Genomic DNA, 17,169 nt, shown 5'->3' on the forward strand with positions numbered 1-17,169 from the left:
TTTTATTTTTTAAAATAAAATGCTATATTTTTTATTGTGTATTATAATTAATTTTAAAACAAATTTAATATTATATTACATAATTTGATATCAATGATTTAAAGCTACAAATATATACTAAAATAAAATTTGAATTTGTGTATTACGTTTCCGTTTCTTACAATAAATATTAAAAATTTTGATCTTATATTCTTTTATAATAAAATATTAATATTAATATGAAAATAATACAAGAAGTTTATATCATACAATAAATTTTTTATTAAAAAAGTTTATTTTAATTTAATTAAAATTTTTTTTATTTTACGCATTACCGAAAGGCATCTTACTTACATAAAAAAACAAAATAATAAAATTGTGTGTGTGTGTGTGTGAGGAGGGGGGAGGGATGAATGGGTAAAAAACACTCAAAACATTTAAAAAAACTAGATAAAACATTTTTTAATTTATTTATTTTTACAGAACGTGATCAAAGTTTTAATCAATTAAAAAAAAAATTAAAGAATATTACATTATTACTAAAAATAAGAAAAATTAAAACACATATCCCCTCTCTATTTTTTTACACATTTATAGTATATATGAAAACATCCTTTATTTTTAATATAGTAAAGTATTAAGTTTAATACACTATTTAAGTTTAGTCATTTACAGCCATGCTAATCAAGATTTGTAATTTTAAACTGAAAATTAATGTGTCGGTATTTATGCTCATTATGATTCACATTTCTCACTTCAGAGTTGTTTTCTCGTAACAACGATCGTTTAAAAAAATTCGACGTATATTATTCACTCTTTAAAAGTAAATAGTAACATTATAGGTACTAATAGCAATATTATATTTACTTGTATATAGAACATCACTATACACACAGTAAAAAACATGTTTTATGTTAAAATTGGTTTTTGTTAAGTTTTTTTATGTTAAATTTGTAACATGTTCAAGTGTTAATTTAACACTAAATTAATAATGTAATTATGTTATTAGAATAATTTTATGTTAAATTAGTATTTTACATTTATTTGTGTTAAAATAACAATTTATGGTAAACAAACAAATAACATAAACAATGGGTTTGTTTTCGCCATTCCGGAAATTGTTAATTTGTTTGCATTTGTCATTTGTAGTATTTTCAACGATTCGGCACAAAAATTTTGTTGCTAACGTAAAATTTAAGACAAATTTTTTACTCAGCAAATTTATCCATTATAAAAATCGCAAAACGGTCTTAAATTCGACTAACATAAACAGCTGCTGTAAACAAAATTAATTGACAAATCGCGTTTAAACTGTGCGTGGCAATTAGGTATAATATATGTACTGCCGACACACAAAATTATTTCGATACCTTTACCACGGAACTTTTAAATAAAAAATTCCAGATACTTTTTTTATAAAATATATAATTTGCTAATAGTTTCTTCATTCACATCTAATAAAAGAGATTATGAATGACACCTAATAAATTTTTAACGATTTTAGACTAATTTCGTTTCTGACATGAAAACAAGCTTCATATGCAATAATAACACAATTATAAAGTTAGAACAATTATAAATTATAAAGCAATAAGCACAAATTCCGATATACAATGCATACTGTAAATGATGCTGGACAGATAATCAAATTCTTAGCCATCGTTAATTTCGTAGATAAATGCATAGTAAAAGGTTTCATTTCGATCTGCTCTTCGTAGGTAATATAGACAAGCAAATAATAAAGTATTTGTACAATTGTTTTATGGGCTGGGAATACATAGTCGTTGGTATATTGTAGTACTTTTTCACGCAAAAGTTCAATATTCTCGGTACAATTGTCATATAACTTTTGAAATTCATGTAAAGATATTTGAAAGAATGAGAAAAATGAAGGGAGTTCAATTTGAAGCATACTGCTGGAATGCGAATTCGAGAGTTCCTTGAATGTCAGCGTTGTACGTATATCCATGCTGGCCATTAAACCTCTTTTACCATACTTCACTGCGTATTCACCGAATAAACTCAATCTATTTGGTGCGGATATTTTGAACTCAATCATTTTTCCAATTAATGTTGTTACATAAAATATTATTATAATTGTCAAGAAACTCAATCTACGTCGTAGCACTTTTATGAGTACTTTCTTAAATTTACATTAAAAAAATATTTAAATTTACGTGTAATTTATTTTATTCAATTTTCTGATATTTGGAATTATAACCTGAGAAAGAGTTAAAAATCACAATTATTTTCTATAAATTTGTACAACTTAAATAAAAAGTTATAAATTAATGTAATATTTAACATCAGATTTATTAATGTTCGGCTTCGGTCAAGAGATACTAAAATGCGTTTTAATACTTTTAAAAAAGATACCTTATGTTGTTGCTTTCTTGATAAAATAAAAATAGAATGTACTTCTTATTGAAATAATTTTGAAGAAATCTTGTTGGATAATGCAATCGTCAATTTTAACTATTATTTTCTCTAATAATGCTTATACTGTCGAGAGTTTGGTGCTACTGAACGGTTGACAGATGAAGATAATAATATGTTCAAGACAAATATTTACTTACAAATCTAGTTTTATTTGTTTTTTTTGTTTGTGAATGCTTATTTAAATTGTCAGTTAGTGTAGAATTAAGTAGAAATAAACCATACAAATCTTATAACAATTTTTGTGAAATTAATTTTATGAAAGATCGATGACGCGACTGCCATTATATTAATAAAACTTATACAATGTGAGTTTTGGAATAATTAAAGAATTGCTATCGCATCTTATTGGCTCCTAAGGAATTTTAATATTTTTAAATATCTTTTGTTAAAACAAAAAAATATTGAAAATTACAAATTAATAGCTAAAAAACAAATCTACACTTTTGTAATGAATTAATAGAGTTATAAACAATTGAAGACTTTATTTTCCATTATATATTGTTAGTGTTATATAGTGTTAAATTTTCGTTCATACAATTCAGTTTTTTACTGTATTTTATAACTTTATATTCCATTTAGATTACAATTTTATTTTGATTACACGCAATATTAAATTATAATATGTATGTATAGTTTTTTTTAATGTGTAAAATGTAAAAAAAAAATAAAACGTTTCTGTAATTCTAAAGGATAATAAATGATTTTTATGTAAGTTTACCCATTTTTATCGAATTAAATTTTATTTAAAAATCTTGTTCAGATTTAATTTTACAGATATGATATTCGGGGATAAAGCTTATTATAATTTATTATCTATAATCTCATATGTGATACGATCTGAACACACTTTAACACTGGATTAAAACCTTATTATCTTTTTGACTTTTTTCCTCTTCATATATTTTACATATAGACACATAATTACTATACAACATTTTCTATATGTATTAATATAATTTTTAATTATCTACTTCTTCAATATATTTTTTCCAATATATATTATTTATAGATTTGTAAATATATAGAGATTATTAATTTTTTATAATTATATTTCATAATAAAAAATGAAAATTGTTAATGGCATGACAAATTAATAAAACGCGGAAAACTATACTGTTGTGAACTTTATATCTTTTTTAAAACTCTACAGTCTTTTCTTCATAGTTCTTAAAATGACATCTACATCATATTTGGCATAATCTTCATCATTGTGCATAATATATATCAAACATTGTTTATGATCGTAAATATTGTTTAACAATTCATAAATATTGTTCATCTAGGCTAAGAATAACGTTTTTAAACTATACTGCGCCTAGAATGATCATATCAATGAACGATTGAGTCTGCTTAACTCTCACAATAAAATGGGCTTTTTGATAGTTATCATTTTATTTTTAAGCGTGAGGGTTGCGGAACTTCTCTCCGGCATATTTCGCGGCTGCACCAAGCTCCTCCTCGATACGTAAGATTTGATTATACTTGGCCAAACGTTCTGAACGACAGGGTGCGCCTGTCTTAATTTGGCCAGTTGACAGACCAACGACCAAGTCGGCAATAAACGTATCCTCTGTCTCCCCAGAACGATGAGAGACCATGGTACCCCAACCGTTACTCTTGGCGAGCTTATGAGCGTTGATGGATTCGGTTACACTACCGATTTGATTGACTTTTAACAACAAACAGTTACAAGCTTTCTTCTCAATAGCTGTTTTAATTCTGTAAAATCACAGCATACCATAAGATTTACAGTAAAGTTTGGTATAATTTTTTGATGTAAGTAAATTTTAATTTAAAATGATAACGATACGTAATATTTTTATTTCATGCGTTACCTCTTGGGATTCGTGACGGTAAGATCGTCACCGACGATTTGAATAGGGGTGGCTGCAGTCAAGGACGTCCAAGAGTCCCAGCCGTCCTGATCGAAGGGATCTTCAATTGATACGATCGGGAAATCTTTGACAAATTCCAAGTACAAGTTCTTTAACGCTTCAGGCTCCAGATACGTGCTTGGATCAGAGTTCTCATTCTTAAAGTCCAAATCGTATTTTCCATTTTTGTGGAATTCCGAGGCGGCAACGTCCATGCCGATCTTGATCTTTCCTTCGTAACCAGCGGTCTATAAATTCAGAACAAAATTATTGCAAGTTAACTGCTAGCTAAATTATCGTAAAATAAGAAATGCATTTGAATTATAAATTTTTCAATTTACCTTAATAGCATTTATAATCAAGTTAAGAGCTTCCTTGTTTTCTAAAATGTTTGGCGCAAAACCACCCTCGTCACCAACCGCCGTGGCATCAAGACCGAACTTCTTCTTGATACCCGCCTTTAAGTGATGATAGACTTCACTACCCATTTTCATTGCTTCTGTGAAGTTAGATGCGCCAGTAGGCAGAATCATGAACTCTTGCATAGCCAGTTTGTTGCCAGCATGAGAACCACCATTAATAACGTTAAACGCTGGTACTGGTAGGACAATGTCATTATTGCCGGCCAATTCAGCAATATATCTGTAATACGAGCGACAAAAATTTATATACTTTACACTTTTTATTTTACAAGAAAGAATATGTATTAAGAGAAGACAGTTTCATCATCAAACATAAAATTATGTTTCCTAGAATTTTTTTTTGAAGAAAGTATACACTAGATTTATAAAATTTTATTACTTAAAAAATACTTATTGTTTGAGATTATTTAAGATTATACATAAAATTTTAGAAAATATAATTTAAAAAATAACAAAAAATAAATTCCGCTAAAAAAGTAAGTTTATTGTGTTCGATAATTTCTTTATAATTAATCTAAAATAAATGCCTCTCTGTGTAAATGATTGATTTGTATCGGATTTATTTACTTGTATAAAGGTAAGCCTTTTTTCTGTGCACCAGCCTTGCAAACTGCTAAGGAGACACCCAAAATTGCATTTGCTCCAAGTTTAGATTTATTCGGTGTGCCATCCAGTTTTAGCATGAAATTGTCGATTTCTGTTTGCTGTGTAACTTCTATATTGGCCTTAAAGACAAAAAAAGTTTATTCGTCAATAAATGTAATTGTCAACAAATGTTAATGTCAAATGTTATATAATAAATATTCTATATTAATATATTGTATAGAGAAAATAATACCTTTAACAATTCAGGAGCAATAATAGAGTTTACATTTTCTATAGCTTTAAAAACTGATTTTCCATGATATTTAGTTTTATCATTATCCCTCAGTTCCAAGGCTTCATGTACGCCTGTAGATGCGCCAGATGGTACTGCTGCACGGAAAAGTCCAAGATCGGTGACAAGATCAACCTAGAAGAGAGCAAATAATATATATATAAGTAGATGAATATTCAATAAGATCAGAGATGTTTTTTAAAAAAAATTTAGTCAATTTTTACCTCTACTGTAGGGTTTCCACGGGAGTCGTAGATTTGACGAGCCTTGATGCTTTTTATGGGCATTTTGACACAATCGCTTATCGACGTAAAGCACCTTGGTGAGATTAGAAGACTGCAATAAAACGGGACAAAAAAAATTATGAGCAAATCGTGTTGACTTTTTAGGAATAAAAATTTCCTGGCGTTTATAAGAAACCACTTTTATTTCTCACGTTAAGATCTTTGAGTATATATGGGTGTAATGTATATATAATTAGTGATTACACAATTAATAATGTTTAATTAAAAAAGAGACTGTTTCAGTTCAGAATATTGCAACATAGTATACCATTTGCTGCACAAGAAATGACAATAAATTATCAAGTACAACTTAGAAAATAATGATATAAAATAGTATTTTCCGATTATTTGAAAATTAACGCTGAACTGACAGTGCAAACATTAAGTGTCAATGCATAAGAATAGATGTCGAGCCGCAAGTCGACCTTGTCAAGGTCATCACATAATCCGCTCAATATTTAAGAAAAATTATGTTTAGCGGGAAATATTTATTTTATGTTGAAAATAGTGTTACTCGTTAAAAGATTTTACTCTTATCGTAATCACGACTGTTAACGACCTTGTGTTAACAAAGTTCCGATACGAGACGATGCAACCGGCGCGCAACACCAACATTTCCTCAAAGTAATCGATTACATAAAAGATACGTGTTCAGACGAATTTTACGGTAACGCGATTCGCGAGGGAAAACCGCGATTTTCCCTACAGTTAGGCCAAACAAATGCTCCGAATATGCTCACCTAACGTGAAACGCGTGACAATCCACACGAAACGTTTGACGAGGAATGAGGCTTGACCTAACTGACGACCTCCTCGATCATGATGCAAGTCGAGAGTTATCGATTGCAAGGTATACGAGAGATGAATTAGGTTAGAAGCAGAGAGGAACCTGTGAGCGGTCATCGCGTCGTTTTAGGCGTTTTCATCAGCGCCTCTATATGCACAAAATGTGCATGTTGAATTATGTAGTCAAATATCTATTAATCCCGTAGGTAATGTGCATGACTTTTTGGATCTCTTCTATGCTATGTCCACGTTTATTTGGTTCTGTTTTATGCTATACCAGTAAATTTTACAATTATATGCATTCATATTTTAAATGTTTTATTCAAATGTGCAATACTGATTCTGTACAGATATAGCAAGGAACAGAACTAATATTTTATCTCGCATCACGTTTATCACATATCATTTTGTTCCACATATACATGATAAAAATTCACTCACCGATTGCTGTCGCTGCTCCTGCTGCTGCTGCTACATTCTCGGAATACCGAGTCGCTCGAATCCATCATAGATGCCACTTTCTGCTGGCATCATCCTGCTATTCTCGAACCGCGCATTAATAACGATCGCCCGATACTTTGTTCGGCACTCCCGATATTACGGATAATATTATATATCACACACGAGTAAAACGTAAATAGCGCGCGAGAATTTCACTTGGCGCGACCGTTACATTTGGAAAAATACGTTAAAAGTACGGCTCGTCAAGACACACTGAACAGAAGTAAATCGCTCTCAAAGTTTTGTATCTCTGTATGATTGCGCGACGACACAACACCGTACTTGTGAAAAAAAGCGAGGCTTCCGCCTCGATGCTTCGGATAATCGCTTCTCGGAAATCGTCGAGAGGGACTCTTCCCTTTTCCGCGAAATCCCGAGTTTCGCGACTCACGGTGAATAGGATTCTTCGAAAATCGTCTTCGGCCTATTTGATTTTAAGTGCAAACGCTTGTCCAAAGTTTTTTCCGTCATCGAAAAAAAGCGAGGCTTCCGCTTCGATGCTTCGAATAATCGCTTCTCGGAAATCGTTGAGGCTCCGGGATGCTTGTCCGAAGTTTTTTCTGTCGTCAAAAAAAAGCGAGGCGCCACTCAGGCGCCAGTCCCCTCGACGAATTCCGAGAAACGATTACCCGAAGCATCGAAGCGGAAACCGCAGTTCTAGGAAATCGTCCCCTCCACGATTTCCGAGCCTAACGGTTATCTTTTCTTTTTCGCCAAATCCCCGAGTCGCCCGACTCACGGTAGCCAATCAGCTACTAGCTCCGCCTACTATTTTCTCCTTCCCTCTTTCAAACGCTTCGACGACTCCGCGCGGACCGGGCTCAGTTGCCTGACGAGAGGGGTTCGGTGGATCAGTTGTGTCGCGAAGATTCGGTAGTGAACATGTACGCTGCTCGTCTATCGGAAAAGAATATCGCGATCGCCTCGTGTGTGTGTGGTGTGGTGTGGTGTGGTGTGGTGTGGTGTGGTGTGGTGTGTGTGAAGTGCATCGTCGTTGCCTTCCTCGCTGCTTCAGGATTATTTTCGCCGTTGCCTTCCTCGCTGCTTCAGGACCACTTTCGCCGTTGCCTCCGTCTCTGCTTCAGGACGATCGCTGTGGACCGCTGCGAACGAGCATAGTAAGTACATTATATTTTAGTAATACTTTTGCCTGCCCGTCCACAGCGCACCATTATCTAGTTATCTAGTACATTATACTCCAATAGATAGTTGAAAAATTTTTTTACTCGCATACTCGCGATCTTAAAATTTTACAATCGCAATCATGCGAGTAACAAAATCTTTCGACTATTTGATGGGATATAATGTTCTAGATAATGGCGCATGGCTCCGGGGTACATGTTTTACTAACAGTTTCGTCAATCTATTATTTTTCAACATTTATTTTTCCGACCGTCGGCACCGCATTCGCGAGAAGCGTAAAGTGCAAAGTTATTAAAGTTTCTATCATTATTCTTACGACAGTTTTTGCTAGTTTTCACATAGCTCCGACTATTTCCATTTGTTTTAATAAATAATTTTATTAATTAATTATTTTTCAAAAATTTTTTTTCCTACCGTCGGCACAGTAAAACTGTCGTAAGAATAATGATGGAATCTGTTTGCACCTCATACCTCTGCTGAATGCAGTGACAGGAGTCGGAAAGGAAAATTGTTAAAAAATAATTAACTGACGGAATTGTTATTAAAACGCATGGAAATGGTCCGGCTATGTGAGAACTAGCGAAAACTGTCGTTAGAATAATGATTGAATTTTTTTCTCCTACCGTCGGCACAGTATTCGCGAGACGCGTAAAGTGCAAACAGTTTCGATCACTTTTTTTTTGACAGTTCTCAATAGTTCTCGCACAGTATCGACCTATTTCATGCGTTCTGATAACAATTCCGTCAATTAATTATTTTTTAACAATTTTCCATTCCGACTCCTGTCACTGCATTCAGCAGAAGTATGAGATGCAAACAGAGTCAATCATTACTTCTACAATAATTTTTGCTAGTTATCACATAGCCCCGATCATTTCCATGCGTTGTAATAAATAATTTTATTAATTAATTATTTTTTGAAATATTTTTCTCCTGCCGTCGGCACAGTATTCGCGAGACGTGCAAAGTGCTGTTTCGATCACATCTTTTAGTTTTCACTAGTTCTCGCACAGTTTTGATTTATTTTATGCGTTTTAATAACAATTCCGTTAATTAATTATTTTTAAACAATTTTCCATTCCGACTCCTGTCACTGCATTCAGCAGAGGTATGAGGTGCAAACAGATTCCGACGGGAGTCGGAATGGAAAATTGTTAAAAAATAATTAATTAACGGAATTGTTATTAAAACGCATGAAATAGATTGAAACTGTGCGAGAACTATTGAGTACTGTCAAAAAATAATCGAAATTGTTTGCACTTTATCTCTCGCGAATACTGTGCGGACAGCAGAAGAAAAAAATTTTTAAAAATAATTAATTAACAAAATTATTTATTAGAACGCATGGAAATGATCGGGGCTATGTGAGAACTAGCGAAAACTGTCGTTAGAATAATGATCGACTCTGTTTGCATCTCACACCTCTGCTGAATGCAGTGACAGGAGTCGGAATAGAAAATTGTTAAAAAATAATTAATTGACAGAATTGTTATTAAAACGCATGGAAATGGTCCGGCTATGTGAGAACTAGCGAAAACTGTCGTTAGAATAATGATTGAATTTTTTTCTCCTACCGTCGGCATAGTATTCGCGAGACGCGTAAAGTGCAAACAGTTTCGATCACTTTTTTTTTGACAGTTCTCAATAGTTCTCGCACAGTTTCGACCTATTTCATGCGTTTTGATAACAATTCCGTCAATTAATTATTTTTTAATAATTTTCTATTCCGACTCCTGTCACTGCATTCAGCAGAAGTATGAGATGCAAACAGAGTCAATCATTATTTCTACAAAAATTTTTGCTAGTTCTCACATAGCCCCGATCATTTTCATGCGTTGTAATAAATAATTTTATTAATTAATTATTTTTCGAAATATTTTCTCCTGCCGTCGGCACAGTATTCGCGAGACATGCAAAGTGCTGTTTCGATCACATCTTTTAGTTTTTACTAGTTCTCGCACAGTTTTGATTTATTTTATGCGTTTTAATAACAATTCCGTTAATTAATTATTTTTAAACAATTTTCCATTCCGACTCCTGTCACTGCATTCAGCAGAGGTATGAGGTGCAAACAGATTCCGACGGGAGTCGGAATGGAAAATTGTTAAAAAATAATTAATTAACGGAATTGTTATTAAAACGCATGAAATAGATTGAAACTGTGCGAGAACTATTGAGTACTGTCAAAAAATAATCGAAATTGTTTGCACTTTATCTCTCGCGAATACTGTGCGGACAGCAGAAGAAAAAAATTTTTAAAAATAATTAATTAACAAAATTATTTATTAGAACGCATGGAAATGATCGGGGCTATGTGAGAACTAGCGAAAACTGTCGTTAGAATAATGATCGACTCTGTTTGCATCTCACACCTCTGCTGAATGCAGTGACAGGAGTCGGAATAGAAAATTGTTAAAAAATAATTAATTGACAGAATTGTTATTAAAACGCATGGAAATGGTCCGGCTATGTGAGAACTAGCGAAAACTGTCGTTAGAATAATGATTGAATTTTTTTCTCCTACCGTCGGCATAGTATTCGCGAGACGCGTAAAGTGCAAACAGTTTCGATCACTTTTTTTTTGACAGTTCTCAATAGTTCTCGCACAGTTTCGACCTATTTCATGCGTTTTGATAACAATTCCGTCAATTAATTATTTTTTAATAATTTTCTATTCCGACTCCTGTCACTGCATTCAGCAGAAGTATGAGATGCAAACAGAGTCAATCATTATTTCTACAAAAATTTTTGCTAGTTCTCACATAGCCCCGATCATTTTCATGCGTTGTAATAAATAATTTTATTAATTAATTATTTTTCGAAATATTTTCTCCTGCCGTCGGCACAGTATTCGCGAGACATGCAAAGTGCTGTTTCGATCACATCTTTTAGTTTTCACTAGTTCTCGCACAGTTTTGATTTATTTTATGCGTTTTAATAACAATTCCGTTAATTAATTATTTTTAAACAATTTTCCATTCCGACTCCTGTCACTGCATTCAGCAGAGGTATGAGGTGCAAACAGATTCCGACGGGAGTCGGAATGGAAAATTGTTAAAAAATAATTAATTAACGGAATTGTTATTAAAACGCATGAAATAGATTGAAACTGTGCGAGAACTATTGAGTACTGTCAAAAAATAATCGAAATTGTTTGCACTTTATCTCTCGCGAATACTGTGCGGACAGCAGAAGAAAAAAATTTTTAAAAATAATTAATTAACAAAATTATTTATTAGAACGCATGGAAATGATCGGGGCTATGTGAGAACTAGCGAAAACTGTCGTTAGAATAATGATCGACTCTGTTTGCATCTCACACCTCTGCTGAATGCAGTGACAGGAGTCGGAATAGAAAATTGTTAAAAAATAATTAATTGACAGAATTGTTATTAAAACGCATGGAAATGGTCCGGCTATGTGAGAACTAGCGAAAACTGTCGTTAGAATAATGATTGAATTTTTTTCTCCTACCGTCGGCATAGTATTCGCGAGACGCGTAAAGTGCAAACAGTTTCGATCACTTTTTTTTTGACAGTTCTCAATAGTTCTCGCACAGTTTCGACCTATTTCATGCGTTTTGATAACAATTCCGTCAATTAATTATTTTTTAATAATTTTCTATTCCGACTCCTGTCACTGCATTCAGCAGAAGTATGAGATGCAAACAGAGTCAATCATTATTTCTACAAAAATTTTTGCTAGTTCTCACATAGCCCCGATCATTTTCATGCGTTGTAATAAATAATTTTATTAATTAATTATTTTTCGAAATATTTTCTCCTGCCGTCGGCACAGTATTCGCGAGACATGCAAAGTGCTGTTTCGATCACATCTTTTAGTTTTTACTAGTTCTCGCACAGTTTTGATTTATTTTATGCGTTTTAATAACAATTCCGTTAATTAATTATTTTTAAACAATTTTCCATTCCGACTCCTGTCACTGCATTCAGCAGAGGTATGAGGTGCAAACAGATTCCGACGGGAGTCGGAATGGAAAATTGTTAAAAAATAATTAATTAACGGAATTGTTATTAAAACGCATGAAATAGATTGAAACTGTGCGAGAACTATTGAGTACTGTCAAAAAATAATCGAAATTGTTTGCACTTTATCTCTCGCGAATACTGTGCGGACAGCAGAAGAAAAAAATTTTTAAAAATAATTAATTAACAAAATTATTTATTAGAACGCATGGAAATGATCGGGGCTATGTGAGAACTAGCGAAAACTGTCGTTAGAATAATGATCGACTCTGTTTGCATCTCACACCTCTGCTGAATGCAGTGACAGGAGTCGGAATAGAAAATTGTTAAAAAATAATTAATTGACAGAATTGTTATTAAAACGCATGGAAATGGTCCGGCTATGTGAGAACTAGCGAAAAACTGTCGTTAGAATAATGATTGAATTTTTTTCTCCTACCGTCGGCATAGTATTCGCGAGACGCGTAAAGTGCAAACAGTTTCGATCACTTTTTTTTTGACAGTTCTCAATAGTTCTCGCACAGTTTCGACCTATTTCATGCGTTTTGATAACAATTCCGTCAATTAATTATTTTTTAATAATTTTCTATTCCGACTCCTGTCACTGCATTCAGCAGAAGTATGAGATGCAAACAGAGTCAATCATTATTTCTACAAAAATTTTTGCTAGTTCTCACATAGCCCCGATCATTTTCATGCGTTGTAATAAATAATTTTATTAATTAATTATTTTTCGAAATATTTTCTCCTGCCGTCGGCACAGTATTCGCGAGACATGCAAAGTGCTGTTTCGATCACATCTTTTAGTTTTCACTAGTTCTCGCACAGTTTTGATTTATTTTATGCGTTTTAATAACAATTCCGTTAATTAATTATTTTTAAACAATTTTCCATTCCGACTCCTGTCACTGCATTCAGCAGAGGTATGAGGTGCAAACAGATTCCGACGGGAGTCGGAATGGAAAATTGTTAAAAAATAATTAATTAACGGAATTGTTATTAAAACGCATGAAATAGATTGAAACTGTGCGAGAACTATTGAGTACTGTCAAAAAATAATCGAAATTGTTTGCACTTTATCTCTCGCGAATACTGTGCGGACAGCAGAAGAAAAAAATTTTTAAAAATAATTAATTAACAAAATTATTTATTAGAACGCATGGAAATGATCGGGGCTATGTGAGAACTAGCGAAAACTGTCGTTAGAATAATGATCGACTCTGTTTGCATCTCACACCTCTGCTGAATGCAGTGACAGGAGTCGGAATAGAAAATTGTTAAAAAATAATTAATTGACAGAATTGTTATTAAAACGCATGGAAATGGTCCGGCTATGTGAGAACTAGCGAAAACTGTCGTTAGAATAATGATTGAATTTTTTTCTCCTACCGTCGGCATAGTATTCGCGAGACGCGTAAAGTGCAAACAGTTTCGATCACTTTTTTTTTGACAGTTCTCAATAGTTCTCGCACAGTTTCGACCTATTTCATGCGTTTTGATAACAATTCCGTCAATTAATTATTTTTTAATAATTTTCTATTCCGACTCCTGTCACTGCATTCAGCAGAAGTATGAGATGCAAACAGAGTCAATCATTATTTCTACAAAAATTTTTGCTAGTTCTCACATAGCCCCGATCATTTTCATGCGTTGTAATAAATAATTTTATTAATTAATTATTTTTCGAAATATTTTCTCCTGCCGTCGGCACAGTATTCGCGAGACATGCAAAGTGCTGTTTCGATCACATCTTTTAGTTTTTACTAGTTCTCGCACAGTTTTGATTTATTTTATGCGTTTTAATAACAATTCCGTTAATTAATTATTTTTAAACAATTTTCCATTCCGACTCCTGTCACTGCATTCAGCAGAGGTATGAGGTGCAAACAGATTCCGACGGGAGTCGGAATGGAAAATTGTTAAAAAATAATTAATTAACGGAATTGTTATTAAAACGCATGAAATAGATTGAAACTGTGCGAGAACTATTGAGTACTGTCAAAAAATAATCGAAATTGTTTGCACTTTATCTCTCGCGAATACTGTGCGGACAGCAGAAGAAAAAAATTTTTAAAAATAATTAATTAACAAAATTATTTATTAGAACGCATGGAAATGATCGGGGCTATGTGAGAACTAGCGAAAACTGTCGTTAGAATAATGATCGACTCTGTTTGCATCTCACACCTCTGCTGAATGCAGTGACAGGAGTCGGAATAGAAAATTGTTAAAAAATAATTAATTGACAGAATTGTTATTAAAACGCATGGAAATGGTCCGGCTATGTGAGAACTAGCGAAAACTGTCGTTAGAATAATGATTGAATTTTTTTCTCCTACCGTCGGCATAGTATTCGCGAGACGCGTAAAGTGCAAACAGTTTCGATCACTTTTTTTTTGACAGTTCTCAATAGTTCTCGCACAGTTTCGACCTATTTCATGCGTTTTGATAACAATTCCGTCAATTAATTATTTTTTAATAATTTTCTATTCCGACTCCTGTCACTGCATTCAGCAGAAGTATGAGATGCAAACAGAGTCAATCATTATTTCTACAAAAATTTTTGCTAGTTCTCACATAGCCCCGATCATTTTCATGCGTTGTAATAAATAATTTTATTAATTAATTATTTTTCGAAATATTTTCTCCTGCCGTCGGCACAGTATTCGCGAGACATGCAAAGTGCTGTTTCGATCACATCTTTTAGTTTTCACTAGTTCTCGCACAGTTTTGATTTATTTTATGCGTTTTAATAACAATTCCGTTAATTAATTATTTTTAAACAATTTTCCATTCCGACTCCTGTCACTGCATTCAGCAGAGGTATGAGGTGCAAACAGATTCCGACGGGAGTCGGAATGGAAAATTGTTAAAAAATAATTAATTAACGGAATTGTTATTAAAACGCATGAAATAGATTGAAACTGTGCGAGAACTATTGAGTACTGTCAAAAAATAATCGAAATTGTTTGCACTTTATCTCTCGCGAATACTGTGCGGACAGCAGAAGAAAAAAATTTTTAAAAATAATTAATTAACAAAATTATTTATTAGAACGCATGGAAATGATCGGGGCTATGTGAGAACTAGCGAAAACTGTCGTTAGAATAATGATCGACTCTGTTTGCATCTCACACCTCTGCTGAATGCAGTGACAGGAGTCGGAATAGAAAATTGTTAAAAAATAATTAATTGACAGAATTGTTATTAAAACGCATGGAAATGGTCCGGCTATGTGAGAACTAGCGAAAACTGTCGTTAGAATAATGATTGAATTTTTTTCTCCTACCGTCGGCATAGTATTCGCGAGACGCGTAAAGTGCAAACAGTTTCGATCACTTTTTTTTTGACAGTTCTCAATAGTTCTCGCACAGTTTCGACCTATTTCATGCGTTTTGATAACAATTCCGTCAATTAATTATTTTTTAATAATTTTCTATTCCGACTCCTGTCACTGCATTCAGCAGAAGTATGAGATGCAAACAGAGTCAATCATTATTTCTACAAAAATTTTTGCTAGTTCTCACATAGCCCCGATCATTTTCATGCGTTGTAATAAATAATTTTATTAATTAATTATTTTTCGAAATATTTTCTCCTGCCGTCGGCACAGTATTCGCGAGACATGCAAAGTGCTGTTTCGATCACATCTTTTAGTTTTCACTAGTTCTCGCACAGTTTTGATTTATTTTATGCGTTTTAATAACAATTCCGTTAATTAATTATTTTTAAACAATTTTCCATTCCGACTCCTGTCACTGCATTCAGCAGAGGTATGAGGTGCAAACAGATTCCGACGGGAGTCGGAATGGAAAATTGTTAAAAAATAATTAATTAACGGAATTGTTATTAAAACGCATGAAATAGATTGAAACTGTGCGAGAACTATTGAGTACTGTCAAAAAATAATCGAAATTGTTTGCACTTTATCTCTCGCGAATACTGTGCGGACAGCAGAAGAAAAAAATTTTTAAAAATAATTAATTAACAAAATTATTTATTAGAACGCATGGAAATGATCGGGGCTATGTGAGAACTAGCGAAAACTGTCGTTAGAATAATGATCGACTCTGTTTGCATCTCACACCTCTGCTGAATGCAGTGACAGGAGTCGGAATAGAAAATTGTTAAAAAATAATTAATTGACAGAATTGTTATTAAAACGCATGGAAATGGTCCGGCTATGTGAGAACTAGCGAAAAACTGTCGTTAGAATAATGATTGAATTTTTTTCTCCTACCGTCGGCATAGTATTCGCGAGACGCGTAAAGTGCAAACAGTTTCGATCACTTTTTTTTTGACAGTTCTCAATAGTTCTCGCACAGTTTCGACCTATTTCATGCGTTTTGATAACAATTCCGTCAATTAATTATTTTTTAATAATTTTCTATTCCGACTCCTGTCACTGCATTCAGCAGAAGTATGAGATGCAAACAGAGTCAATCATTATTTCTACAAAAATTTTTGCTAGTTCTCACATAGCCCCGATCATTTCATGCGTTGTAATAAATAATTTTATTAATTAATTATTTTTCGAAATATTTTCTCCTGCCGTCGGCACAGTATTCGCGAGACATGCAAAGTGCTGTTTCGATCACATCTTTTAGTTTTCACTAGTTCTCGCACAGTTTTGATTTATTTTATGCGTTTTAATAACAATTCCGTTAATTAATTATTTTTAAACAATTTTCCATTCCGACTCCTGTCACTGCATTCAGCAGAGGTATGAGGTGCAAACAGATTCCGACGGGAGTCGGAATGGAAAATTGTTAAAAAATAATTAATTAACGGAATTGTTATTAAAACGCATGAAATAGATTGAAACTGTGCGAGAACTATTGAGTACTGTCAAAAAATAATCGAAATTGTTTGCACTTT

At 33.0% G+C, this 17,169-nt stretch overlaps 2 protein-coding genes across 2 annotated transcripts; both read right to left on the reverse strand.

Moving 5' to 3' along the window:
* Positions 1–1,552: 1,552 nt before the first annotated feature.
* On the reverse strand, positions 1,553–2,732 carry LOC105828662. The gene has a single exon (XM_036283034.1). It carries the CDS (start codon positions 2,036–2,038, stop codon positions 1,553–1,555), a length of 486 nt encoding a protein of 161 aa, XP_036138927.1. The 5' UTR covers positions 2,039–2,732.
* A 407-nt stretch (positions 2,733–3,139) lies between these two features.
* LOC105828664 (enolase) lies at positions 3,140–6,752 on the reverse strand. The gene is made up of 7 exons (XM_012667127.3): positions 6,616–6,752; positions 5,816–5,927; positions 5,553–5,726; positions 5,282–5,439; positions 4,634–4,934; positions 4,254–4,540; positions 3,140–4,137 (listed from the first exon to the last, which is right to left on the reverse strand). The coding sequence occupies exons 2-7, from the start codon at positions 5,876–5,878 to the stop codon at positions 3,816–3,818; spliced, it is 1,305 nt and encodes a 434-aa protein (XP_012522581.2). The 5' UTR covers positions 5,879–5,927; positions 6,616–6,752; the 3' UTR covers positions 3,140–3,815.
* Positions 6,753–17,169: the final 10,417 nt, after the last annotated feature.

This window comes from Monomorium pharaonis, chromosome 2, assembly GCF_013373865.1.
Source record: "Monomorium pharaonis isolate MP-MQ-018 chromosome 2, ASM1337386v2, whole genome shotgun sequence".
In the NCBI taxonomy this organism is placed as follows: Eukaryota; Metazoa; Arthropoda; class Insecta; order Hymenoptera; family Formicidae; genus Monomorium; species Monomorium pharaonis.

What these genes read in the sequence shown, in the direction of transcription:
- LOC105828662 (XM_036283034.1), bottom strand. Translation starts at nt 2,038, where the DNA reads ATGATTGAGTTCAAAATATCCGCACCAAATAGATTGAGTTTATTCGGT.
- LOC105828664 (XM_012667127.3), bottom strand. Translation starts at nt 5,878, where the DNA reads ATGCCCATAAAAAGCATCAAGGCTCGTCAAATCTACGACTCCCGTGGA. An exon ending in GTGGAAACCCTACAGTAGAG is followed by an intron (nt 5,727 to 5,815) that starts GTAAAAATTGAC and finishes GCTCTCTTCTAG; the next exon opens with GTTGATCTTGTCACCGATCT. An exon ending in AAAGGCTTACCTTTATACAA is followed by an intron (nt 4,935 to 5,281) that starts GTAAATAAATCC and finishes CTCGTATTACAG; the next exon opens with ATATATTGCTGAATTGGCCG.